The sequence below is a fragment of the Neodiprion fabricii genome, chromosome 3 (genome assembly GCF_021155785.1).
Source record: "Neodiprion fabricii isolate iyNeoFabr1 chromosome 3, iyNeoFabr1.1, whole genome shotgun sequence".
In the NCBI taxonomy this organism is placed as follows: Eukaryota; Metazoa; Arthropoda; class Insecta; order Hymenoptera; family Diprionidae; genus Neodiprion; species Neodiprion fabricii.
Window position 1 is genome coordinate 31676438 of NC_060241.1, and position 26260 is coordinate 31702697.

Consider the following 26260-nt stretch of genomic DNA (forward strand, 5'->3'; position numbering starts at 1 on the left):
ATTAGTTAGTACACATTTTACAATAGATTTGAGCACTTTGAAATTGGTAGAGTTTGAAAATGAATTTAATTAACTTGACATTTTATTTCTTAGCAAAGTGTGCGGCACCTCCATTAGTGCGCGATTGCTGCAAGTGCATGAATATACGATGAGTGTTATACAATTGAGGCCTTTCATATGCAGATCCGGACATGAAAGGTAAATATATTATACGATTATTTCTGCTGCGTGATTTACGTTGTGACATATTACGCTATTTGTTTCGATTAGATATAACGAATTCGAATTCGAAATAAACGAAACAGGTGTTTCAAAAAAGTTATTTCAACTTTTAACGTTCTACGGCTGAAAAATCATTTACGTTCACCTTGCAACAGCGACGAAGGTCTAGGATTAGGTTCTTAAATAAGGGATTGGGGCTGTTTGTAATAACGTTTCATTCAACACAACCATTATCAATTTCAACATCATACAATTTATCGCTGATTATTGATACAGTGGTACACTTAGATACATTATACATATTTTACAACAATATCACTGATATGTGATTTATAACGTATAGTCACGGTGATAATATGGAAATATTGTTTCGTCTTGTTGAAGATATTTCATTTTTCATCATAATCTTAACTATGGCAGTTTTAATTGCAGGCCAGGTTGACAATTACCGATGTATCGATTATTACGGATCAAAATTTTTTTTATCGTGCAAAAAATATATTCGATATATCTAAGCCCTCTATTATACACGTTATTTAACAGAGATATTCCACGTCGCGTTCTCTCGATCAGGATCCAATCAGTTTCAATTTTTATTCCACGCATCTTGTGTATTCCGAAGTACATAAAAAGTAACTCGAAAAAAAATTACGTATTGGGCGTTTGATCAGCCTACAATCATTGCACGAATATTTTATACCTGGTATAATATTTCTCCGATCCGACACAAGTTAGCGACAATTATTACACATACATTTACGGTCCATTGGTATAATAATATATATACGCAGAAACATTCAATTAATACAAGAATAATTACCGGTACATGCATATATATATATATTAATGATGTTTTTTACAATCATGTTGCAATCCGCAATCTGAAAAAGTCCGAGAAACAGAATGTGCGAGCGACTATGACGTTCGGCGCAAAAAGTCATCAATGCCAAGGCTTTGTACCCACGCAAATGACAACAGATGTCTGAGGTACCGGTTTGTGATTTGCACTAGTTATTATAATTACGTAATAATTTCTAGAGCTACATAAACACAAGGTATTTAAAGTGTTGGTAATAAACTTGTTTCAACTTGCGAAATGTAGGTGTGCATATGTATATATAAGGTATACTACAGTCTATGTTATATATTACGTGTGTATACGTATCTAAGAGATTGTCCCAAAAATTTTTCTCCGTTCTTTGTTTATACGCTAACAAGCAATTCGATGTACTAGTTTGAGGGTTTGTCAGAGTTGTTTGGTTCTATTATGTAATGTTGATCGTGCACGTGGATTGCAAGTAATTGAATTCGAAACGGGGAAGCGAACCCAGTAAACCAAAACTAATTGAAAACGGGGAAGTGAAACCAGTAAACCAAAACGAATTAAAAATGATTCATCACGAAATATTCCGATCCCGTTCTGCTGGATACTCGAACTACGAATGACTGAGTTCTACTCACTTTTTTTTTTTTTATTTCGATTCTATGGATATTGTTTATCGAATGTTACACTTGCCATTTTTCATTGACGATAAGTTCAGGTAAATTTCACTGGACTAACTTGGATACTCGATTATTGGAATTATTATGAATAATGATTGATTAACTTCTATTTTTATTAAACTCTGGCTTCCTGTAGTAATTCCCATCCCATCATATCCGAATAGAGGAACGGGATTCCCTGGAATCCAGAATTTTTAAATCGTCTCATTTCATTTTGGTTTACTGGGAAATGTCGCAGAAAGATCGAAGGCTATAATAACACAGCGTTCCGAAAATTGGTAAATGACAGAATGCAAATAAAGGCGTTGCAATTATTGATCGGATTAAATATAGAGTCATGTATATCAAAATGTTTTCTAACACCGAGCGATACTCTTCTCAAGAGTTAACGATTGCTACTGAGTCTATAAATCAAGCGATGATTTAATTTTTTATTTATCTTGGGTTCTGACTTTTTGATTTAATAATAATATCACAGTTCTGTTAGTATTTCGATTATAGCAGCGAAACAGCGTCTGGATGATCCGATAACGATTTAACTACAATCACCGCAGTACCCGAGCTCAAGAACGTTTTAATGACACTCTGCTAAATTTTGTAATAAGTTTTATGTGCTTTATTTTCTCATTTTCAATTAGCGATTATTTACACTCTGCTATGTACCTGCAGAAAATAAGAGTCAATTAAAAATAGTCTGTCCGTAAATTCAATTTTTTATCAGAAAACTTCAGAGAAATGTACGAACTTATCGAAGAAAATTACGAGTAAGATTGTTGATGATACACATAAAAAATGAGATAAAATCCGAAAATGTTAATATTACAAATCATTCTGACCTTAAATCTTCTGAATATTCCAAACACCGTTTACATGTAGTATGTATTTAAATATTCCGAAGCCTTGAAGATGTATGAATTAAAAGGATTAGGGGCAATACGGAAACGGATATTTGACCGTGCGTTGCACGTAATCACGTGTCCATATTTCAGCGGTTTTGCCAATCGCCAAGGTTCAGCTTTATACATCCAATATCCTACAACTAAAGCGGTTATTTACAGGATATAATTTATGGATCAGCTGTATTGATGCATTAGTTCCTCTGCCATCTCAAGTCCATGTTCGAATGATATTATAGATTGGAAAAAAGATAAAAATAATTGTTGATCTCTTTTTTTTTAATTATCTTTCATTGAGGCACTGTCGTATTTTGTCTATTCTAATACGAAGTCTATTCCACATGATTTCGTGCTACGGTAAACTTTCATCGTTATTGAGAAGAAGCATATAATTACATGATGTGTATACCTATTAAATATTTGATTTACAATTCGTGACGTTCGGTTCTGTTAATAAAATACTATATTCAATTCCATCTTCACCTTATTGACTAGAGTTTCGATCGTGTACAAGTATTAGCGTGGTCCCTAATTTCCAATATATGTACTTCTCACCCTTGGAAAGTGTGTCGAAATCAATTTAACAAGTGAAAAGCGTTTTAGAGCCCGCCGTGCTGGATTTTTATTTTTTTTTCTTGCCGCAACTATTTTTAATGTATCAATGACGCATTTATTTTAACGCTTATGGACCACAGACGTACATTTTATGTGAAACAAATACAGTCTGTATAGCTTTGTAATGTGATAAGAACACCATCAAATAGCTGTTTTTGCTCAAATTATTTCGTTTCTTTGTTATTCTCGATATTTTCCGGTTATCTTTAATCAAATAAAACGAATTGAACAATAGCTCACTTTTTTTTAAACTCGGATAATGAGTACTTTTTTCATTTTCAAATCGATTTCGGCACCCTTTCTAATCAAGCTAAAAACTTAAATAATTCACAAACTGTTTTCTTGTCATTATCTATCGATTCCGGGGGTGAGAAATATATGTTGGAATTTACCGACCGACCTAATAAGTATACATTCATGAGGGCGTAGCTACTTTGGCTACAACGGCTCTGTGTGTAAGTACATCTGAATTATATCTTTGCAAATGTATTCTTCGAAAATGCTTCGCGTCTTTGGACGACTTTTCTTACAAGAAATATATCTGCTTACATGTGTGAATACAAACCATTTGAACAAGAATTTGGAAAATTAATCAGAGAGTTTGATACAATTGCAAACTGTACTCAATTCGAATTTACATTAATTATCATCATTTTTATTAATTCCTCTTTTCAGCCACTGTGCAAGGCTGCAAAGAAACAGAGAGTCAAGGCTGGTTGAATCGAATGTCAATTTTTCAGCCATTAACCGAGTTCTCATTAACAACATTATAGATACATCTTTACTGCATATGCAAATACGATTGGAACTTAAGATTAACAATACCATGTAACATATATGGCGTGATGTACTACAAAAATTGTACAAATGAGTTCTACGTGAAAGAAGTTCATCAATATCATTACTTTATATACGGTCGACGTAGGTGGTTATGTGACTTCGATTTTCTAAAGACTTTTTACACGATACAAATTTCTTCGGTCTCGGTCCATCCGGCATCTCAAGTTTCTCCATACACACACATACACCTATACAGATACAAGTAATCGCCTTTCCGATTTCAGACGCTTCTGAAAGAAGTGGATTTCCAGCAGTGCAGCTTCGAGTTACGCATTGGGAGAAATTGCCGAATTTCCAGGCTGCTGAATGGAACTCTCAGGTGAGCGTGTATGGCAGATGAAAATGTTATTGACGTTTCTCGCCGTGTCTCTGATGTTTGTCAAACGTCTTCTCGCTCTACAGCCGGATGAACCGAGCCCGTCTCAGCCACTGTGCGAATGCTTAGCCCTGAATAATTCGGATCCCATTCTGCGCGGTCACAATGGTGCCAAGCTTTTGCCTCTCTTGGCTAGTCGGATTTCCAACCAAGTATACGGGGTTACCGATAACACCAGCATCGATGCTAAGCCGAGAATGCGGATACGCGTGCAGACAAGTCCGTGCAACCCAAGCGCCAGAGCCAAACCCAGCCATCGCCAGAACAGCGAAGTCGAGAGAGGGGCTTGCCACGTGCTGGGATAAAGTCCTTGCAGTAGAGCTGAAAGCGACAAAAGTTGAGGTAAATTTCATTTTTTATAGTTATCATACAAATTCAGTAAAATTCACGTCGTTGCGATAACGGATGAAATTTTTTGCTGAAATTACACGAAAATGCGACATATTTTCCGCTTATTACAGCATTGAATCTCTGAATCGTTGAATCAACGCCAGCTTCAAATTATAACAATATTGTGGTACGAGTGGCCACGACCCAAAAGTTAAGATTAGCTAGTGACACATACTTTTAGATTTTCTCATTACAGCTGCAAACCTAATTTTCATTTTCTGCCCCGTAGAATTGTGAAATGTAAAGTAACCACGACTTGAAGAAATTTTGTCCCGATTTTACGATCTCTGTAGATTGTTATGCTGCACTTTATAGCATGTGTAGCCACTTACTGTAAATCAAGGTTTCCCAAATTGCATTGCAGACGCCCCAGGCGGCGGAAATAACGTGAAAAAGAGCCGGATCGTCACCGGCAGGTCTCCAAGCCACGAGGACGAGAAGCAGGCAAGCATGAAATGCTAATCCGACCACTGTAATGGGAAATGGAAGTAAGTAAACGGGGAACCCGGAGGCAAATCAGTGGAGGATGATTATCGCGATTTACCTGCGCGGATGAAATTTTTGTGCCGGATCTTACCCAGCCCGTTTAATGAAGCCTGATACTATTAATCGCTCATTTCCCCAAACGGAAATTACCTTTCCTCAAGGGAATTTTGTACCAGGATTACGGAATCTAATTTTTCTTGGATCCCTCAGACTTTTCAGGAATTGCCGCAAGAATGGCAAATAATTACGATTTATCATCATCCACAGATCAACATCGTTAATTAATACTTTTACGGAGCCTCACAAATTCAATCAATGAAGATATTTCGATCATCGACGCGGTTACTTTTCCTACCAGTGATCTTTCAAGAACGAAGATTTACGCGTTTCACGCCAATGCAAGAATCTTCTGGCTGGATTATACCTGAGTTTATATAAAGAAATAGAAATAGAAAAAGGCAAGCAATGAAAGAATTGAAAAGGGGTTTCACGTTGATGGCAGGTTAGTAACAAGGCCGAAGAGCTTTTTGTTTCTTAACGAAAAATTAATACACGGTATTAACGTATTGCTTTCACCATTCAGCGAATTTTACTTACTGGAGAACTCGTTTTCAGTGATGGAATTAAAAGTATACCGGAGTTTCAAGACAATACACCAACGGTTTGAAAGCCGCAGATATTTTGTCACAAAGCGCCAAGTCATTGTCTTTTGGTCGGAATATTTCATCGCTCTCATTGTTAGATGTAAGTATTTGAATTGTTCCGCACAATACACCACAAGCTCTGCAGAAATTAACTCTGTAAAAAATATTCAAGAGCTCCGGCGCCACCACCAAGGAAGAGTCTGTTTCAAAATGCGTGAAATAAATATTATATCTGCAGTTGAAACTTGTGAATCGGTTAAGGCAACTCCATTTCACCAGGAGTATTACATATCACTGATAGAAAATAACTGAGCAACGTATTTTTCGATTGCACTCAAATTCGTGACTAGCTTCAGAAGGTGCGTGAAAATCAGCTTAATAACAAGTGTAAATTATATCCTCGATAAGCCCGACATGTTTTGTTATCGTAGCACATAATTATCAATTAGAGTTCGAGCAAAGCGATGAACACTTATTGGCACACCGTACGTACCAACGACAAAGTATCTTCTGATGTGTCTGAGCAGCATCGAGAGTGTGACCCCAGCAATCGCCTGCAGCAGGGCGAGACTCAAAAAACTGAGAGTGACCGTCCCAGCTCCTCCCAGGGCGCAAACGACGTACGCCTGTTGGTGAAACAAACGGATTTAACGAATGTAAAAAAAAATCTTCAAGTATTTTCTCGCCATTTTATCCTGTGATACTTGGCCTGTATTTTTCTTTCAGTCCCAGTTGTGGTAGCATCGGTGGTACTCAAGGTCCTGGGTTATAAAGAACACAAGCATACTCACTTCCATAAAGTCAGCGAACATGAAGCCTTGTTCCAGGCCGATAAAAAGCGCCAGAGGGGTGGCCAACTGGAGCCGGGGGTCCTGGAAGGCGGATTTGATCGCCCGGAACCAGTGTTCGGTACTCGAGCGTTCGCTGACGGTCTGTGGTTCCTTCATCCGCGAGTCTAACAGCCCGCAAGAGATGGCCAAGGCGAGTACACTGAGGCCGAGCCAGACGCTGAGCATTATGGTGGAAGTGCCGTGCGGCACGGTGGGAACGAGCATCAGGCTCTCGTTGTAGAAGTAATTCTCCTCGGGGCAGTATTCCGCCCCGCAGAAGTCTTCTATCTCGCCGTCGCTCTCCGCGGGAGGCGTTGGGTCGGTGATCTTTACGAGGACAGCAGCGAGCAGGCAGCCTGTTGGAAAACAGTAACGATATGGTTCAAGGCGGTAAAAAGAACGTAACGGAAATTGGATCGCAGAAGGGGATGAAACCCCTGCACCGACCTACGGCGAGGCCCATGTCCTCGGCAAGTCTCAGGCTTCGGCTGAGCCGTCGAAGAAGACATTCGCGCCTCGTCTCGTCCGGGTCCTCGGGGTCCGAACTGACAAGACTCAGTCTCGCCGCTGATATGTTCACCTGAGAAGTTCGCGCCAGGAAACAGGGGCTCACCCAGGCGCCGAGCAGCACGTAGCCCGGCACCAGGAGGTACCACTCGGGGTAGAGGTGCACCCCGACGAAGATGCTCGTCACCAGGTGCCCCACGCACAGCGTCAGGTTCGTGTTCACCCGCTGGACGATTATCGGGGCGAAACAGGACGTCAAGGTCGCCGTCGCGAAGAGGAGCGCCAGCAGGACCGGACCAAGGTGAGAGTTGAACGCTCCCAGGCCGGCCTGCAGGGGGAACATCGGCAGCATCGCCGCTGACGCGGCTGCGTGACCGAGGAGAAGTGCGGCGCAGTGTCTGAGGACCGCCTTCCTCGGGGGTCGTGGACCAGCGGGGGCCGAGCGGACGGCGGCTATCAGCCTCCGGACCGAAGACGCTCCGGCGGAAGAGCTCATCGACTCTCGACGACGCCAAGCCAGGCCGGAAGTCCTTGCCGAGCGGCAAGAGATCGGGGAGTACGTCGCCATGTGCTGCTGAAAGGGATTTTGTTCGTCGTACGATTACGGATGTAGTAACGTTCTCACGGCTTGTCACTCGTGAAACGGATATGCGATTTTAACCGTTAACAATGTTGGCTTTCAGCCCCCGAAGCGCACCGTTCAGGCAAAACAAACATCCCTGGAACGTGATTTTTTCGTCCTAAGAAGCTCAGGGAACAATCGACTCTCGCCTCTACTCTACAAATTACAAATCTTCTGTTTCTGTACAGGATTTAACCCCTTTACGCGTTGCAGCTTAACCTGGGTTCTGGCAAAATATTTACCCAATGACGAATCGACGACGAAGGCTTTGCTTCGTTCAAAACCGATTATTCGAAACTCTCATTCATCACAAATGTGGTTTTCAGCAATTTCCGTGCCACGCATATTCAACTTTAACCGCAAAGTCGAGCATCTCTTTTCGAAAAAACCTCTGGGTATACTTGTGAAAGTAATTTATTTCCAAGTGGGTAATTATAATATACGTTAAGTAGAAACCAAAGGAAATTTCGTCGCGAAGAGGCAAAAGACACGAAGAAAAAAAAAATAAACACACCCTCGTTTCACGTTGCTTGTTACTCGGCGTTGTCGCAACAACACGTGGCGATACAACAATAAACGCGAATGGGTCGATGAAAGCGGGTGAGAAACCCTTGTAATTACTTGCGGCGAGAATCGCACCTCTAGCATCGCGTCGTTGTCCCACAACGCGTTGTGATGATGACCGCTGCTCCTCGCCCGTCGGTGGGTATGCATTAAGGGTGGCGGTTGCGGGGGAAGCCTTATGGGGCCGAGGCCTCCGATGGGGGCTGGCCGATGTACGGGGCTCTCCAGCTTCTCCCTTGACAGCTCGTGAAGATTCGGCAGTGACCCCATGGCGCGATTCGATTAGATTGTTATTTTCCTAACGGTCCCGGAAGCATCGCGATCAGACTGGATCGTCGAGGAAAGTAGTTTCACCAATCCGAGCATCATCGCGGCTCGGCATTGTCGGACCTGAAACGTACAGAAATACGGACAAACGTATTTGATTGACTCGAGTGATTCGAAAAATTGGCCCGATTCCAAGCGCCGGATGTTATTCCAGCTGGCCAATTTAGTGTCATGCATTTATTATTGCAGGAGAAAAATATGTGTGTCTGTAACAAAGCAAACGCTGTATAGGTATACATATATGTGCCCAGCGTGGGTCACGGGAACTCCAGCAATTCAATCAGTCATATTGATGAAAAGGGCGTGGAACGTAGTTGAGCGGATACTCGTTCGATCGGTATGCAAATCAGTTTCACGCCGACATGAATATCGGGGCTGAAGAGGAATTAATTGGCCCAAGAGACAAAGAAAAATATTTTTCATAACAAAAACTCACAAATTTGTCTTTCTTGTATGATAGAAAAAACGTATAAAAACTCACTCAAAGGTTATCAGTTCACCAATCCTTTTACGCAATCGATGCAGTTCTGGTGCTCTTAGAAAACGGGATACCTTACACTGCGAACGGTTGATTCAATATTGATCAATCAGACTTCTGGTCCAAAACGTGGGTGCCATCAAGCCTTAAAAATAGCCACTCTCCGGGAAACCCTTCGTAATATAACATGTTCGAATCGGGTTTTCTCAACGTGTAACGTGCAGGAAATACACGAACCCAATAAATAAATGCAACGGAGTATACCTGCTACAGCGATAAATCAGATCACGCGGATGAGAACCTTGACAGAGAACTTGTTGTTGGGCCGATCGTTGCAGCCGTAATGTCGGGCAATTATCAGAAGCTGTTAAACATCTCACAGCGAATGGAAAACTGCGGATAGCCTTGCTTTTAAACATTAGCAGCACTACTAGCCTCGATCATTTGCAACTGTGCGATATAAATCTGCGGTAGTTGACAGTTTCGATGCTCGGCAATCGGTATAAATTACGGTTTAGTGTGTGTAGCAAAAGAATTGCCTGTTCAACGATTAATATGAAACGTAATCCCCAGGCCGTTAGGGGTGGTACATCGTCGCAGGGATTGAAGCGATCAAACCGCATTCAACTTCACATCCCATGTCTCGATTCTCGAGATTTCACGAGGTGTGGGATAAAAATGGTCAGTCGCACGACTTGTCTGTGACGAGGTAACGATAGCACCGCACAATTGAAAGCAAATGAAAATTAAAAGACGCACAGGTATCACCTTTTTGCACCATTCTCTGAACCAGCTTACGCGCATTAGTCGGATTCAACAAATTATTGATACCTGTTACAGGCTGTTGACCAGAACAACGCAAACCAGAGAACAACGAGCACGTTTTCAAAAGTTTTTGCGTACAGTAAGCCGGTATAAAAAGCATCTAGCAGACCATACGGACGCGTGGGAAATGATGAGAGCTACTGGCTGACAGCATCAAACAATTTCATAGGCGATTGCTTTGCCTGAAGCCAGACTGGGGTGAGGTATGCAAAATTTATAACTCGGGGCGTGCATCGGTCAAGGTAGCTACCGTGTAGACTGACATTTTTTCAACTTGATGTATTAATTAATTATTATTCCAACCATATTCAGGGGCGTTTTTGAGCGACCGGTGAGTTTGAAAGGGTTTCTTCATCTGCGATTCGCTTTTATTTGGCATGCTGTAGTCTTGTTAGAACAATGGAAGTTCGGTTATCAAGTTGAGAGCTGTACATGTATGCCAGAATTAATAGTATACCAGCGTTTTTTGAACTCACTTTGACGAAAGTGATTTGCGAAGCTTTATTATCCAGAACATATGCCGGTAACCGCCCTACATATTTCAATACAGACTTTCATTTCTTCTCTACGGAATAAAATCAAATTCCCATCTCTGTGCTCGGTTCTATTCAATCCGTACGAACCGCGACGTACTTCCAATCCTGATTAAATTTTGAAATACCGGTGAACAGGAGTTATAAAACAGCGATATTAAAATATCCTCTCGAGCCTTTCGTTACGGTAAAGCAAAATTGAGCGAAGAATAACCATGACATTCAATGCGAAGCATTATATTACACCCCCACTTGTCTGTCATATTTCTCATCTCTCATCAAAATCGTATCGTCGGGGACAAGTGAAATGGTTTCAACGCCTTGCCTCAAAAACTTGTTCACCCTATCACTGAGCCAGGAACAGGATACATAACTGATCTGTTACGGTTGGACGACACTTTATGATCTCATTAAATACTGTCCGATCTACTTACAAATATTATGCGATAGGAAAGAAACATTTGTTTGTTCGAAACGGACCATATTTCGCGATAAATAATATTCAGCAATGAAATTAGTTTGGCGAGAATGTTACAACCTTTTCATAAATTGATTCGTAATACATGAGTATGTGAATAAAAAATAGGTTCGACTACCGAAGTTTCGATTGACTAATTTCCGTGACTGCGTGCGCCAATAAAGATCATCGCGAGATCGTTAATTACATGTTTGTATTATAAATCATCGGTGATGCGAGCGCAAAATACACGGCGGTGCAAAAGGAACGATTACACCTTGGCGAAAAATAACCGCAGTAAATCACCAATCGATATCCCACCTTGTGACAACGCGACCTTGACTCTCAACCGAGCTGGTCACGGGAACGTGCCAATCCACGCTTTAGTCACGCAACGTTGCCCGGGGAAAATTTAAGCTCGATATTAATTCCCTACCCCTGGACTTATTACGTACGTTACTTGAGCCACTGCCTACCAGAATCGGTAAGGCAATAGAGCTGAATGTTGATTCTTGTTGTCCAAAGATATACACGTTGGTCAAATATGAGAATATCTTTTCGAAAGTGGCAGTACAGTGCAGACGTGACACGTAACTTTGGTTGTCCGTCTGCTGGCGCTGAGCCGTGAGTTTCACAGAAAATTCCCGGGTACCTCTGTTCGTGGTACGACCGATTCCCGGGAACAAGCCGCACCCACATTGATTCTGATTTAGAACCGAGCAAACATTACGCAGGGCCCACGCAACGTCCTTTACTGTGAAAATATCACCCTCACGTCCCGCTTGAAAGCACCCTCTAAAGGGACCTGCGGGTACAGCGCTATCCGCGTGCGAGGAAACTTGTCGGCTTCCTTTTGTCTCGTTTTTCACCTCTCACGGACGTACGTGATGCTTCCAGGTTGAGATTGAACCTCTGAAAAATATGGACCATGGACAGAGGTAGAAGCTTTTTCAAAATATCTGTCAAAAGCTCGTGATCGACTGACAGTAAGATTTCGATTCGCAGGTGTAATTGCCTTTCAATGTCACTTTGCGTGTACGTGACAAGTGTTCGGATCACTTTAACGAAAGATTATCCCATCGTGATCAAAAGTGAACCTTGAACAATTTTGACAGCGTTTGAAGATATGCTTCACAAAAGGAAACTGGTGCATTCCGTAAGGGTGAGTTTCACTCTCTTATACGTAACTGGCGGCAGCTATATCAACTTGGAATTTTTTATACACATTGGCGCAACGCGAGGCATAATACCCAACGAAAGATCAAGGATGTCATTGCCAGACGAGAATGATGGACTGCCCTCATAAAATAGAGCCCTCTTCCAATTAAGGGAGTAACGAACCGCGTAATTTAAACACGTATTTCGTGTCTCGCAGGATCTTTCGGATGAAGAGCAAAACGGTTTGTTCCCAATTAAAAATTGCTCCGCCGATTCCGGTTCCGAATGAGTTTCTTGCCTCCGGCTGTTACACGTATCTCCTAACGACGAACACGACTCGGATCGAGCGACCTTGAACGTGGACTACCGGGTGACAGGCGTGAAATAAAAGGCCCGAAGCCGCCGTCGACATGGAGCAAAGGCACGTGCAGGAGCTGGAGCTGATCGTCGCCGTGGTTGCGCAACACCTCGTGTTCGGGATTTTGCTTCGGCTCCCGGCCAATCAGGATCCCCCGATTTGAATCGAGTTCATTGAAGTGCTCTTATTAGGTGAATGAGAATGGCGAAGCGCTTTATTCGCCCTTTCCGGCTCATCAAGCGATCCGGCAGTTTTCGAGGATGTTCGAAGGCCGAGAGTGCCTGTAGTTTCGTTCGACCGAGGGTCTGAAGCCGCTCTTCCGAGAGCGATAGGTTCGGCGCTTTTCAGAACTTTCAATAAAAATTCCGGCTGATTGGCGTTTCTTTACGAACCGCTGCGGCAGCTGAATTGATATGACCAATTCATCGCACGATCACCAGGCCTGCTTTTGGGACCTGAGAGTCAGCCTTTTGTCGTCATCGCGCCACCGGTTGTGGGAATATACCGTGACGTTCGTTATAATCCTTGTTGATTAATCAAATTTGCGATGTTTTCAAACAAAGCACATCCCGGACTGGAGCGACGGTTCGATCCGTCGTTCGAGGCTCGATAGCCGCTGTGTTATTTCAATCCAGCGACCGTAGTAGCTGCAAATACCAAGGTCGTAATTAGAAAAAAAAAAGTATTGCATTGTCATCCGATAATTAATATAAACAAAAGGTGAACTCCGGTTATCGCGATAATTGAAGCGGTACAACGTGTAGCTTGAAACAACACGGCGTTGTGTTGTACGGGATAATTATAAATCCGTAATACCTTTTCGACGTTTTTGTTCCGCTCTCATCATCGACGTAACAGTCGATACGAGCAACTTACGCAGCGGAGCGAGCAATTCGTAATTGGTCTTATTCCGTAAAGTCGGTATTAATATCGCCACGGAATCCACCACCAGTCGTTGTACACCCTCTGTGAAAATCATGACCTGCACGTCGTAAAGATTCTCGGGATTCCTGAGCAATTTAATACACTTCGAGGTGGATGGCGGGCTCGATTCATCCCCTTAGGGAGCGTTTCTAAGACCTCTGAATCTTCGAGGACCTTCGAGGTATATGTATATCGATTAGGGGGTGAAACGAGCGTCAAGTTTCTAGGTAGGTAATTTGTTCTTCGTTCTACCCTCGCTCATCGCGGGGGCAAAGGAATCCTAATACAAGTACTTTTGCCATCAGCCTAGCTTTTTCTTTATACTTAGCGGATATAAGAGAGGGTGACTCCGGAATATTTAAAGAGGGCGTGGGCAGACGCGTCTCCCTATAATCAAACGGTTTGCTCTCATGAAAGCGTAGAGCATCTTTTCTGACACGCACCAAGGTGGTAATTTGCCTTGATATCCCCTTTGTCGATATTTTACAACGTAATCTAGTAACATACTGCCTGTTGCGTAGGATAATGCGATAGGGTCGAATTTGTTGACGAGTATTCGATCGGCAACAATTATCGCATGGTATTGCATCACGGGTGGGGCAATTTTCCATTGAATTGTAAATTATTGAATTTCACGATATATTTTTGTACAGGGTAACGACCAGATTTTTCTTCCGCAGTAAAATTGTTTGTTGAGATCGGTTTGGCGCGAAACGTCAGACATACTTCATATATCATTTCTTTTAAACAAACTAACGATGCGAATTTAGACGCGGGATTTATCGCCCCTTTTCGGAGTAGAATAAGCTTATTAAAAATCACGATTCTAGACGTTGGTACACTGTCAATTTTATTTTAAACTATACGGTGAAGAGTATGACGTACCGTAAGGTTTGAAAAAAAATTCTTTAGGCGTGTTTCATTCCTCGGTGCAAGAACCGTGTAGATAGTTTGACAAACGGCGTCTTGATAATTGCCTTGGAACTTTTTAGGTGATCGCGTAGACTACGCGACGTCTGTTTTGCAGACTTTAATCCGATTACCGAAGCGACATCTTCTTCGATACAACTAATGGCGCAAAGCTCTCGTGTAGCTGCTTGATTCATTATAACTGAGGAAATATGTACACGAGAATTTTTATTCGTCATTTTACCGACGAGACAGAAACAAGAGTCAAGTGGAAATCGATTGCTGACAAAGTCACACGAGCAAATTGGCAGTTCTCACTTCTGTTGACGTCTCAGACAATTTGATACAACCTCGAACGGATTTTTCTTTTTGATTAGAATCGACGCTGGCTTGACATTTCGCCTCAGGTACACACCGCTATTGTTCCACGTACTCTTAACGCACAGCTGAAATATGAACGAGCAATGCCCGAGTATAACAGTCGCCGCAATAGTACATAATATAATAAATGTACCGCGTAATACTTTTGCTCGAGAAATCTTGATCTTTCCGCATAGCGCAACGAGGCGGCAACGGAACTCTGTATAATTAATTCTCAGTATAATGAAGCGTGAAATTCGCGTGCGGCTAGAGAAAATTTACTTTGTCGGTTTACAAGGGAAGTATCAAACCTTGTTTGTTCGAGCTTCGGCTGTATTTTAAATTCTTATTATAATCACTTGCTTTCGAAAAGTACACCTTGAGCAGCCATCGTCCGGTCGATGTATTGTTACGATAACTTAGAATGACCATGGCTGTAAGAGATAAGTTCGTAAAATTTTGTCACTGTAGATCAAAAGAGAATAAGTGCCAGTCGTAATATGTCGACAAACTTTGAAAGTGGAAGGCAAAGAAACGCAGGAAATAAGACAATGCATCATTGAATGATCCCTGAGGTTGCCCTATCTTCAAAGCATGCTAAACTCAATTTTGCCACCTCATTCAAGGAGTCAACAAAGTTACCCGTCTCAATTTACTGCAATTTACTTCAATTTCTTTCATCCACCGTTTTTAGGTATATCTTCGTGACTCGCATCCGTCTAAAATTGAACGACATTCAAGGTTTATTGCATGTACGAACTGATGGAAAAGAGCTCACATTCCTGTCGCAAAGCCTCTTTGAAGTCGCACGACAATTTCACTCGCTCCATTTTCATTCTCTGTAATTTCATTTTTATCTCACAAATCAACAGTTCATGGCCGCCTCGGTATTTTTCGCGTGCAATTCTCATGTGACTGGAGCTCTGCCATCTCATTGTGAATTGCGTGATAAATTGTAGGTGATTCGGCAACGCCCAAGTCTTGCCCAAAACTTCGTTTAAATACTGACTAAATCTAACGAAACAGTCCGAGTCGATTTTTCTTCGTCTTTTCTGGAAAGATTCAATTTTTGATATCATCTTTTCGCCCGTCTAGAGAAAGTACACAATACTCAGTGTGCTCGTATTAACTGTATGACTTCGTCTCTTATCATACGCTTATTAACCAAACAATGCTCTCTCTTATTATAACGCTGTTGTTTTGCAGAGAGTCGAAATGTTCATTAAGAGTAACACTTTTTTTCTCTTCTCAGACTAAGGCAATGTAACCCTATTACATTCTGGCTCACAGCTGGTTACTTCGCTCGTATATCTACGCGAAGCACCTCAGCGGTATCTTGTGATAACGAGAGGCTCACCCAGCCATGAGATTTTACTCGTAAAGGAGGCTGCGAGGTTGTTCGCGCAATGAATGTGGTTCAGAGCGAGCGAGCTGTGGGTGGTATACAAATTGTGCTATGCCTCTAAGTACGACGCGTTAATTTCGTGCGCAAATTTTGTTCATTTTCATAAATTTTTCCCCTCTTTCTTGCTCAGGATAAAGCCGCTACTTCATAACCAAAAGTACCAACTGTTTGTAATTGTCGAGGACTTAGTGACAATGCGAAGCGAATAAAATACATATGCCAGGTAAAAATTCATTCGATAAAATGTAATAGAGTAATTTGACGTAATAATGTTCAAATTTTGTTTACAAATCACGAGCCGCTATCCTGAGAGTGCTAATCAACAAATAGCAGACTTATCGTCAACTCCGGAGGGCCAGCTAACGACGTGATTGCCTGCTCCGCTGTTCCGGGCTTCAAATGTCAAGAGAAAAGAACAAAACTAATCCCAATTAATCAGGAAGTAAACCTCCGATATTACATCCGGAAATTCGAAGCTGGTGTATTTACAGAGAACGAAACAGCGACCCACTGATAGGACTCCGCTGTTGTGGGTGCAGCGGATCCAAGGTGGACCAGTTTTCATTTTCAGAAGGAGACATTGAGTGGACCACTGGCTTATCCGTGATGGAATGTGGCAGACATTGATTGTAGTACGCGTAGCAGTAACGGAAGTGCTAACAACCCACCGCCGGAATAGCCTCGGGCTATTAAACAATACTGCGCACGATTCGTCCATGGGTCCCAGCTTTATGTCGAGATAAAGGAGGTGCCGTTGCTCTGGTACGAATCCTGGTCAGTTCTCAATTTGCCCACTTAAGGTGCGGACGGTGTACTAAATCCTGGAGACGTCTTCCGCAAATTGTTGCTTGGAATTTATTGGGAACCACCCTCCATGGTCTGTAGAATTTCCAGAAACTACAAATGAGTCTAGAAACAGCGTAAAATTATTTACCAAGCTTTGCTCTGGAAGTCGGGTGGTCAAGTCGTCGCTAAGTTTTGTGGAGATGGCGAAACTTGAACGGACTAAGAGGAGCCTGGTTTATTGGGTGTAATTTCTGTTGGAAAATTCTTCTTTGTCTAGCTTCATAATTTAACGGACCTACAGGAATTTTTCTTTCAGATGACCGGTGTCACGGTGCACAGATGAAAAAGGAAGCTGCTGTTACGACAGCAATGTTTCACTGACGATTCGAGACACGCGATGACCCCGTGATATAGGACTTCCCCTGCTTTTACAGAATCACATTTTATCTCCGACTACCCGCATCTTACCCAACTCCCAGCCGACGGATAAAACTGAATACCAACAGAAGCTTTCAGTTTCAGTAACGAGCAGAAAGACCTGCTGTACCGCCTTATTAATTATACATACATTCACCGTTGCTGTATAATCAAGCTAATGTGAAGAAACAACGAATTAATTAACGAACGTGATTACAAACCGTTTGTATCTCAATATTTCCAGTAGCGCAATATCGCGATTATTTCACCGTCTCTGTAATCGACGAGAGGTCGTGTGAGTAATGATCGTTGCGTGAAAACTAAAATAAATATGTAGGGACTAATCGTTTTACTCCCTCTTCGTAGCGTGCGATGTATAAGTAGTTTACGATCATAAAGCTGCGGTGTTAACGTGCGTAAATCTTGATTGATTCATGAGTTGGACGATCGCGTAGCGGCCGTAAAATCATTGTCATGCATGATCAGACAATCGTATGGTTTACTGTACCAACAGATACGTGTTGGCGAAGGCTATCCGTCGATGAGCAACGTCTAGGATTAGATAGAAAATGTTTGTTTGCATCAAGCGCGAACGATCGAGAAGAAACAATGTCATTAAGCACTGACTTGAACATCCACGCCCCGCAATGGAGCCATTATGCCGAGACTGGTGGAGGTGGTTGGGCTAATGCATTTCTCCCAGTCTTATTTCTACCCTTATATTGACCACTCAATCCTCATCGCTAAGACCGTCGATGTTCGCCATTAACGAAAAGCTAGTTTACGAATGAGTCAGGCAGCTCAGTGTCAGCCGAAGTATGCAGAAGACAAACAGCACCGTTATACCCAATAAAAATTGAAGAGTCTGCGGATACAGGGTGAGAATGTGTAAAATATTTACCAATTTTTCCACACGCAATAACAAAGCAATTACAACTTTCGCAAATTTGACAGATTATTCGCAGTTCATTAGGGAATTGAATAACTTGTTCGCAATATACGAGCAGTTGTGATTGCAGCGTCAGGAATAATTAATACTTATACATTTTTTTAGCCCTCGCGCGTTGAAGGGGAAATTTGTTCTTCCAATCGGAAATTATTCAATATCCTCGAAGGTTCGATCAGACCGGATACCCAACGCCTTTTACTCGTTCTGTCGTTTCAAGTATTCGTAACACTCGAGTGATGTCTGCACGATCGCGTATTTTATTAGGACAAGCCGAAAGTTGCGTCGGCTGTGACGCGGTCAATAACTTTGTTGAAAAAGTCGTTCATTCCGGAGCGGCTGTTTTTTTTTTTTTTATCCCGGTGAGAAATACGTTTAACTTCGTATTTGTTAGATACATCGGCATCCGGCAATCGCGAGCGGAATTTTAATTCGACGTGAAAACGCATCCATTTACCTCTGCGTTAATCAAACGGTTCGGCGAATCCCATCCTTATCAATCCGTATTTCTTCACTCGGAATAAACAGAACTGAACGCTGCGTTCAACATGCTTGATCTTAATTCAGGACGAACAATTTTTTTCAATACCAATACTCAATATTTCACGAGATTCTAGCCATCGCAATTTCATTCTATTTCCAATGCCAGCGACGATTCTCCTCGAGATAAACGGTTCGATTAAGATCCGCAATTCTGAAGTGAACTTTCGGTAGAAACAAAAATAACAAGCAATCGTAGAAGCATTTCGTTATTTTTTAAAAAACTGAAGTTACCGGCAGAGGTAGCTAAAATTTAAAAAAAAGCGACGATTGCAAACAACGTCGGTGCCAACATTGGTTGATCACCGAATATTTCCAACTACATGCAATCGTTAAATTCTTATCCTTACGCAGTGGATCGAATAGTATAAAGATTAAATGTATCTAGGCTCGGATAAAAAGTATAATTAATGTAATAACAATATCACTTTTCTACCCCCTAAGCGTGGGCTAAAAATTAAGTCCTCGCGTTGTAAAAATTGACAGAGATTCAGGTTACATTTTTATACTTCAATATAAGCTCACTCGACGCATCAAGATTAGGTATAATCTCCTCGAATTACATGGAACAAATTTCGTCCAAAACGTGTTTTCGCGCACCTCTGCGGGATCAGTGGCTATATGTATAATATACATTAGGCCTTAAAATTTTCACGGTATCTTACGACAATAATCCCTGCACCTTATTTTATACGTATAAAATCGCTGTCCATTTCAATGAATATTTTCTCTCATCAAGTGGGCAATATTACATTTGCAAATCAGTCGATCTATGCTAATGATTCTTTTCACGAGAGACCTTAAACACAAACACCGAATATTTTCATTCGGTGTTACTTGTTTGTTGGCGGTTTTAACCAAGCTGCGTGTAATAATTCATCATATCCAGAGTCCGTAATTAATGGACTGCGCCTCATTTGGTTTTTAATCTTGTTGCCAAATTTTTTTTACCTTAAAGCGATGTGATAATTGAAACAGTGTGCTCTCCACCGCGGCATTATTACGCCTTTAAAAAAAAACTGATTCTATTAATTCAGTTCTAAAAATTCATCCGCACCCTTGAAAGCCTAAATATCTGTATTAAAATCTCGCCTACAGACATTTCTAATCGGATAATTACAAGCGACGTTAATCGCATACCTAATTCGCGGTCCATATTATACACGATGCATCGATATATGCAAATAAGACCTGAGATGGGATCTGCCTTGATATTTAAATAATGCGGTGATTTCACGAGGCTCGCTATGAATTGCTCAACTTTCAACACCGCGTGCTTCGCGTCGATGTAACCAATCGCTACTGTCTGGAAATATGTAGTAAAAATTACTTACATCACGGATGATTTAATTTATGGTTAACAAGGTCACGAAGCCGCGGCCTCGGACCGGCGACCACGTGACAATTCGAGTCGCGTCGTTTACCAGTTTCCGATTTTTTTTTTTTTTTTTTTAATTATCATGCACAACTATACCTGTACCTGTACCTAATCTTCTGACCGTTTTCGTGTAAACATCAACAATGCAAGTCAGGGGGAAAAAATCGTATCTTGGAATAACATAATAGTGAAAGAAATGAGCAGAGTCCGTGACCGTTTCCGCGCATTACAGGTGCGATATTTGCGTTCAGCCACCGCGACGGGATCCCGGATAGGACGTTTTGCGGAAAGGGAAAACGACGATCGAACGGATCAGTCACGAGTGATTATAACGTAGATTCAGGCGACGAACCTTCGCTCATTGTCTCTCGCTCGTGAACTGGACTGTTGAATGATTTCCTTCCGCGTGTAATATAACTATCGTTAAGGGGAGGAAGTAAATTTCATATTAGTTCGATAGTGAATCAGCAAAATTGAGAACCGGTAAATTAATGCCAGAGATAACGCGGATTCTGTGCCGCATGATGGACTTCCTTAATATCCGCAGCTTTTTATACGAAACTAAGAGAGAAAAAAAAGAAACTAATTAATAACTTTTTAGATGAAACTTTGTTGTGCGGAGCGTCAAAGTTTGTCGGCTTAACTGGATTAGCTGCTTATGTTCTCGTTATGTTCTGCCAGCCTTAAACTAAACACCTTTCCCACCCAATGATCGTTCTGCTTTGCAAACTTTTTTATGGAAACATAAAATGAAATCCAAAAAAAAAAAAATTACTGCGGTAGATACACCAAAAACCGTTTTGTTAGTCCACAGAGCGCTACTGTAAAACCACGAGGAAATGTTTGTACATCAAAGCATTGTAGGAAGTACGATTATTTGATCATAGAACTCTTTGAATGTTCAACCTCTCCCAGTTATACGTGATAAAAATGGAAAGAAAATGTTCACGCGATCAATGGCTGCTAGAGTTAATTATTGAAAATTGACTGGTGAATTGTGGCGGAAAATTTGACTGTCGAGTTTAGAACACGGAAATTTGTTTGACTCCGTTATAATTAACCCTGTCAATTCGCGATTCTCGATACTTCTGCAGAATTTGCAAACTAATCATTTTCAATCGTTCGTTTATGAACGTTTTTTTATTTGATAAAATTAACTTTTTGTGAAAATAAGGCCAACGAAAATACAATTCCGCACAACGGAATTTTTTGTTTACCGCACTTCTATGTATAGTTTTAATATTTTCTCTTGTAAATTCTGTCTTGTGGAAGAAAAAAAAAGAGATTCTCAAAGAGGAAGAACAGAATTGAGTATTATTAATCGTAACGAATGTGCAGAAAATGGCAGAGTCTTTATAATCCTTAAGCATAATTTATCCCAGTTTGAGGATGTTGATTAATTGTGTGAAGCGTCGATGTATTAATGGACCGTTTCTGCGTTTGAGATTTCGTCGACTTTGTTGAGTAAAAGTAATTTCGAATTGATCGCCGGCAGCGTGCAAGGACAATAATAATTCCTCGTCAAACGCACATCCGCGGTTGTCACACCCAGATTATTTTCCATTATACGCAAGGCAAATTGTGATGGGTATTATATAAATTTTCACTCCGTTGTATGAATTCCTGGAAGACGAGGCGCAGCTTAACGTAAGCCCGCGTTGTACGATGACAATTCTTTATTAAAAAGCTGTCCGTAGTTGCCTGGAGGGCGAAGCGGACGAGGCCGCGAATATGATACCGGAAATTGTTCACTCGAAAAAGGGAACTAAAATGAAAGCTGGATATATTTCGCCTTGGTCCTGCCGCTACTTGAACGATCGAGTGAACGTATTTCAGGATGAATTTTATCTTAAAGCATGTATAATAATTTCTATTCGGCTGTAATAATAATATGCCAAATAATTCAGAGAAAAAACCCTCGAGGATTGTTGTTCTGGAATTAACTCAACCCGCGAGGGCGATTTACTTCGTCAGAAATACTGTGGTTTGAATATTTATAAATTTTCAAACGAATTCTGCGCCTTCCGCATTTCGTCGAAGATCGATTTTTTTACACCCACCATTCTTAAAGTCGAATAAAACTAGATTTCCGAATCTTTTGAGAATTTTGATACGAACTCCGGAGGAACGGCAGAATATTTAATGGCATGCGATTGCTTTCATTTTGATTTAAACCTTCATGGGATCGAAATACGAAACTGTTGATCGTCAACAACGATAAATGCGGGGTAAAGATATTGTCGTAATTCAAGCTCCGTCGTTCGTCCGCTGAACGCTCCATTAGCCAGCACTATCCTATATTCGCTCTATAGTGCAAAAAAAAACCATGCATGGGTAAATCGTGCAGCTGAAGCTCAGCAGCGAGTATGAAAGAAAAATCTATTGTCCACGTATAACATCGCGACTATAAAATCCACATTTAATTGGAATCCGAAGCCGATTTGCCCGAAATTTGAATCGAACCGATCCACTTTGCGCGTCAAGTATTCTTCGAATCGACTGCAATCACTGCAGGTTACGCGACTTCGGCCAATTAAGCCAATTAAATTTTGCGTATCTATACGACACTAGTTACCGATGGAGCGAACACGCATTTGCATTGCATACTTCGAGTGAGTGCATACTCGACTTCTGTCAACCTCGTTAATCTCTTTATAATTGGAAAGTATCTCAAGGACCTGTTGAATTCTCAAGAAAGAAAGAAATTTGGTTACCTTCGAAGGACTCTTCGCGCAATTAGGATCATACCTAATTCCAGCACGCGGAATTACTAATTGGGGTTCGGCTTAAAAGCTGAACTTCAGGATGTGTCGTTTGGCGATTCGCGAGTATGTAAAATTTCACGAAGCCCGGAAATGGAACGAACAGGTTTTAGGAATGAGAAACATCGGATCACCGAAATGGGTCGATTTTACCAACGAGCCTCGTTCCGTCCAGCGCAGCCTAGTAATTGTAAATAATCTGTTTCTGAGTTGAAGGATCGCCTGCTTTCGCAGAGGCTGGGTCAAGGATTTTCACGAGCAATTTCGTTAATCCAATCTCACCGTCGCACCAATACTACGCGGTAAAAAGGTCCTGGCGCCAATACACAACTGCTGTAGAAGCAAAGGTGAAATATAGACGGTACATCGAAGCGAGGTTTGCCTATCGATTGCGTCTACAGGTGTGTCCTGCTCCTTGCTCGTCCTTGTAAATACGGACTATCGTGGTCCAGCCGACTCCGAGTGTAGTTAATTATTACGCCATGAAAGCGAATGATTAAATATCATCGTTGTGCCAAACGTGCGCTACAAATTTTCCATGATTTACCATTTCGCTTCTCGAAAAGATTCGATGTGTCCTTTTTGTTTTTATTTTATTTTTTTCATCGGTACGAAATGCCTCAAGTCGTCTGTTGATCCTTTTGATATTCCAGAAATATTTCATATATCGTTTTTGCCTCGGTATTTATTTTCATTATTTGTTATAATAATATCACAAATACACCATGCCACTAATTTCTTGTTGCAGTTGTTACCGGCAATGTTGTAGAAATTTAAAGACAATTTACCGACTATCCTTCACCGGTGGGATCGATTTAAACCAACTGCATGCAAAACTGTCTCTGACGTACAACTAGTCACGTGGTGTGAGTATTCGACAGAGGATGCATAATACTGCATAAACGTCCGTTCGTTCGATGACGCAACTGACGCGGGGCAACCCAATTACTTAATTAACTGCAGAAATTATCGATGCGGCTTTTCGTCGAACAAGCATGTTGACTCATGCAAATCCATTGAAGGTAGATCGGACATTGATAGAGGAAAAAGGTGGAGGAAAAATTAACTAACGAACGAACCATGCTGTGGTAGATGTTCGGTAGGATATTAATTGCAATAGAATTGCAGCCGTGCAATCAAGCGAGTTAAAAGCCATGGAATTGCATGCTGGAACGGTAAAAAGAAAATTCTACATGGTGTAATAATGCTGCCTTTTATAACTCACTCTGATCCTACGCTGTCTTCAAACTTTCAAACCACTCGGCTTCTGTCAAACTTCGGAAGAGTTGCGAGATTTATGGTTATAAAACTGGGATCAACATTTCATCGCAGAAACCGCTCGGCGCTGTCTTTTAACCCTTGTTCGACACCTCGGCGATCAGATTTACGCACGATTAGAGTGGCGTTAACTCGACGCAGGTAAATTTTTGCAACTTTCTCCGGTCCGCGATAAATGTCCACTAAATGTTATCCGTTTCGATCGGTTCGAGTGCGTGTTTCGAGGATGAAAAAGTGGCCCCCCCGCGTATATCCGTTTTGATTATTACGAAAAGCGAGCTACCGTTTTACAAGAAACTTCGGTTATCCTGAAGAGAAACGATAAAATAATTGATTCGACACATGACTTAGCAGGTGGTACAAAGTTTGTAGGAAAAATATCACAACGAGGCACAAGGCTGAATTTCTTCTGAACAATTTTTGCGGAAATACTTGCTTTACGTAAGTCTGTCGTTCGCCTCAAGGTAAATCAGTACAGTTTCACGTTCACCGTCGATGTTTCGAACTCTGCAAATTTATGACGAGAAAAACGGAAAGAATAAAAAATAATTAAAAAAAAAATAAAAAAATACCTGTCACGCAAGAAGGTATTCGAATTTCGAAATCTTCACCTCGGCACGCCGAAGAGTAAGGACCAAAACATCGAGCCCCCGCAGATTCGAATAAAATAAAGTTGGGACTCTGATAGAGATTAATCTCAACGCACCGACGACGTGCTCGGAATTACCCGCGTATAACGGAGGTCTCACCAGCACTCGCGGTGCCGAAACAAGACCAGTTTGCCCGCGACCGCGACGAGAGCGAACAGCCCGGAGTGCAGACCGAGAATCCGCGTGTTAACCGGGTGAGGGTAGTTTCCAAACAGAAGAGGAAGAGAGGGCTGAAGGCCAGCTGGCCCGGGGGCGGGTAAGGGAGGCTGCGGGTGGTTGTTGGGTTCGTTCGGCATCCCCCGACCTCCCCTCTTTGCCGCCTCCCGGCTTCTCCTACTGTGCCTGCCTTCCTCCCCCTCCACCTCCGCAACCCCCACCCCCAGCATCCCTCCCCCGGGTCGATATCGACGAGAGTGCGTACTCCCGTCCCGATCCTTAAGGCTCTGTCGCGCTCAATGAAATCGAGCCGTCCGGGTACATTGGAGCATATTCTGTTTCCCAGAAACGGTGAGATCCAATGAATTGCGATGCGCCTATGCTGCGGCTAATCCGACATTTTGATATTTTCGCCCCGATATTCGCGCGTGCAAAGCCTGTCGGCTTTGTAACGTGCGTGCGGAAAATTAGCAAATGACGACAGGGTAAGCCGAACTTTTTAAAGAAACGACCCCGCAGAATCCTTACGGAAATTGGCTCCCTGTCGAATTGGCTGAATTTTCAGTATGTCATAGTACATTCCGATCGAAAGTTCTCGTGGAGAAAAGTCCCGAAAATCAGTAGTTTCCGAGGTACAGGCTTTGAAAGAAAGGAGTCCAGATTTTTTGATATCTATGGATTTCGTGATTCTCACAGATTATAAAACTCTAAGGGGACTTGAAATCAAACTAGTCACTCGAAAAACTGCACGGCTGATTCTCGAAGATGGGCAGGAAGCTCTGATTGATTCCATCGATGCATTTATTCCATCCATGATCTCGCTGGTTTATCAGAAGGAAGTGCAACGTGAAATTTCGCGTGAAGAACGAGACCCTCGGATTTCAAACGAATGTTCGACTTGTCCTGTTTTTTACGCGTGTGCCGAGTCTCTGTGAACCAGCTGTCCAGTTTTTGAGTAATATATTGGACTTCGAGTCCCCTTTGAAGCTTTGTAATTTACCAAAAACGCACAATCCACAGATATTATAAAATCCATACACCCCCCCATCCGAAGCCAACATCTCGGAAACTACTGATTTTTGGGACTTACGTTAGTGAAAACTTTTGATCGGAAGGAT

At 41.9% G+C, this 26260-nt stretch overlaps 1 protein-coding gene and 2 long non-coding RNA genes across 8 annotated transcripts; 2 read left to right on the top strand and 1 right to left on the bottom strand.

Annotated features, from left to right (window-relative positions):
- Positions 1–452: 452 nt before the first annotated feature.
- Positions 453–25180, bottom strand: LOC124178632 (UNC93-like protein). 6 transcript variants are annotated; one of them, XM_046562119.1, is made up of 8 exons: positions 24948–25180; positions 24284–24843; positions 8571–8885; positions 7250–7883; positions 6764–7158; positions 6466–6598; positions 5175–5312; positions 453–4773 (listed from the first exon to the last, which is right to left on the bottom strand). In XM_046562119.1, the coding sequence occupies exons 3-8, from the start codon at positions 8763–8765 to the stop codon at positions 4553–4555; spliced, it is 1716 nt and encodes a 571-aa protein (XP_046418075.1). In that variant the 5' UTR covers positions 8766–8885; positions 24284–24843; positions 24948–25180; the 3' UTR covers positions 453–4552. The 6 variants fall into 6 exon arrangements, with proteins under 6 accessions (XP_046418075.1, XP_046418078.1, XP_046418080.1 ...); XM_046562122.1 differs by lacking the exons at positions 24284–24843; positions 24948–25180 and adding exons at positions 9304–9473; positions 9565–10344; XM_046562124.1 differs by having other exon boundaries at positions 7250–7880; positions 24284–25180.
- LOC124178639 lies at positions 4711–5824 on the top strand. The gene is made up of 3 exons (XR_006869863.1): positions 4711–4794; positions 5207–5330; positions 5596–5824. It is a non-coding gene; the product is annotated as an uncharacterized LOC124178639 (long non-coding RNA).
- On the top strand, positions 6175–6787 carry LOC124178638. Its single transcript, XR_006869862.1, has 3 exons — positions 6175–6331; positions 6422–6628; positions 6699–6787. It is a non-coding gene; the product is annotated as an uncharacterized LOC124178638 (long non-coding RNA).
- Positions 25181–26260: the final 1080 nt, after the last annotated feature.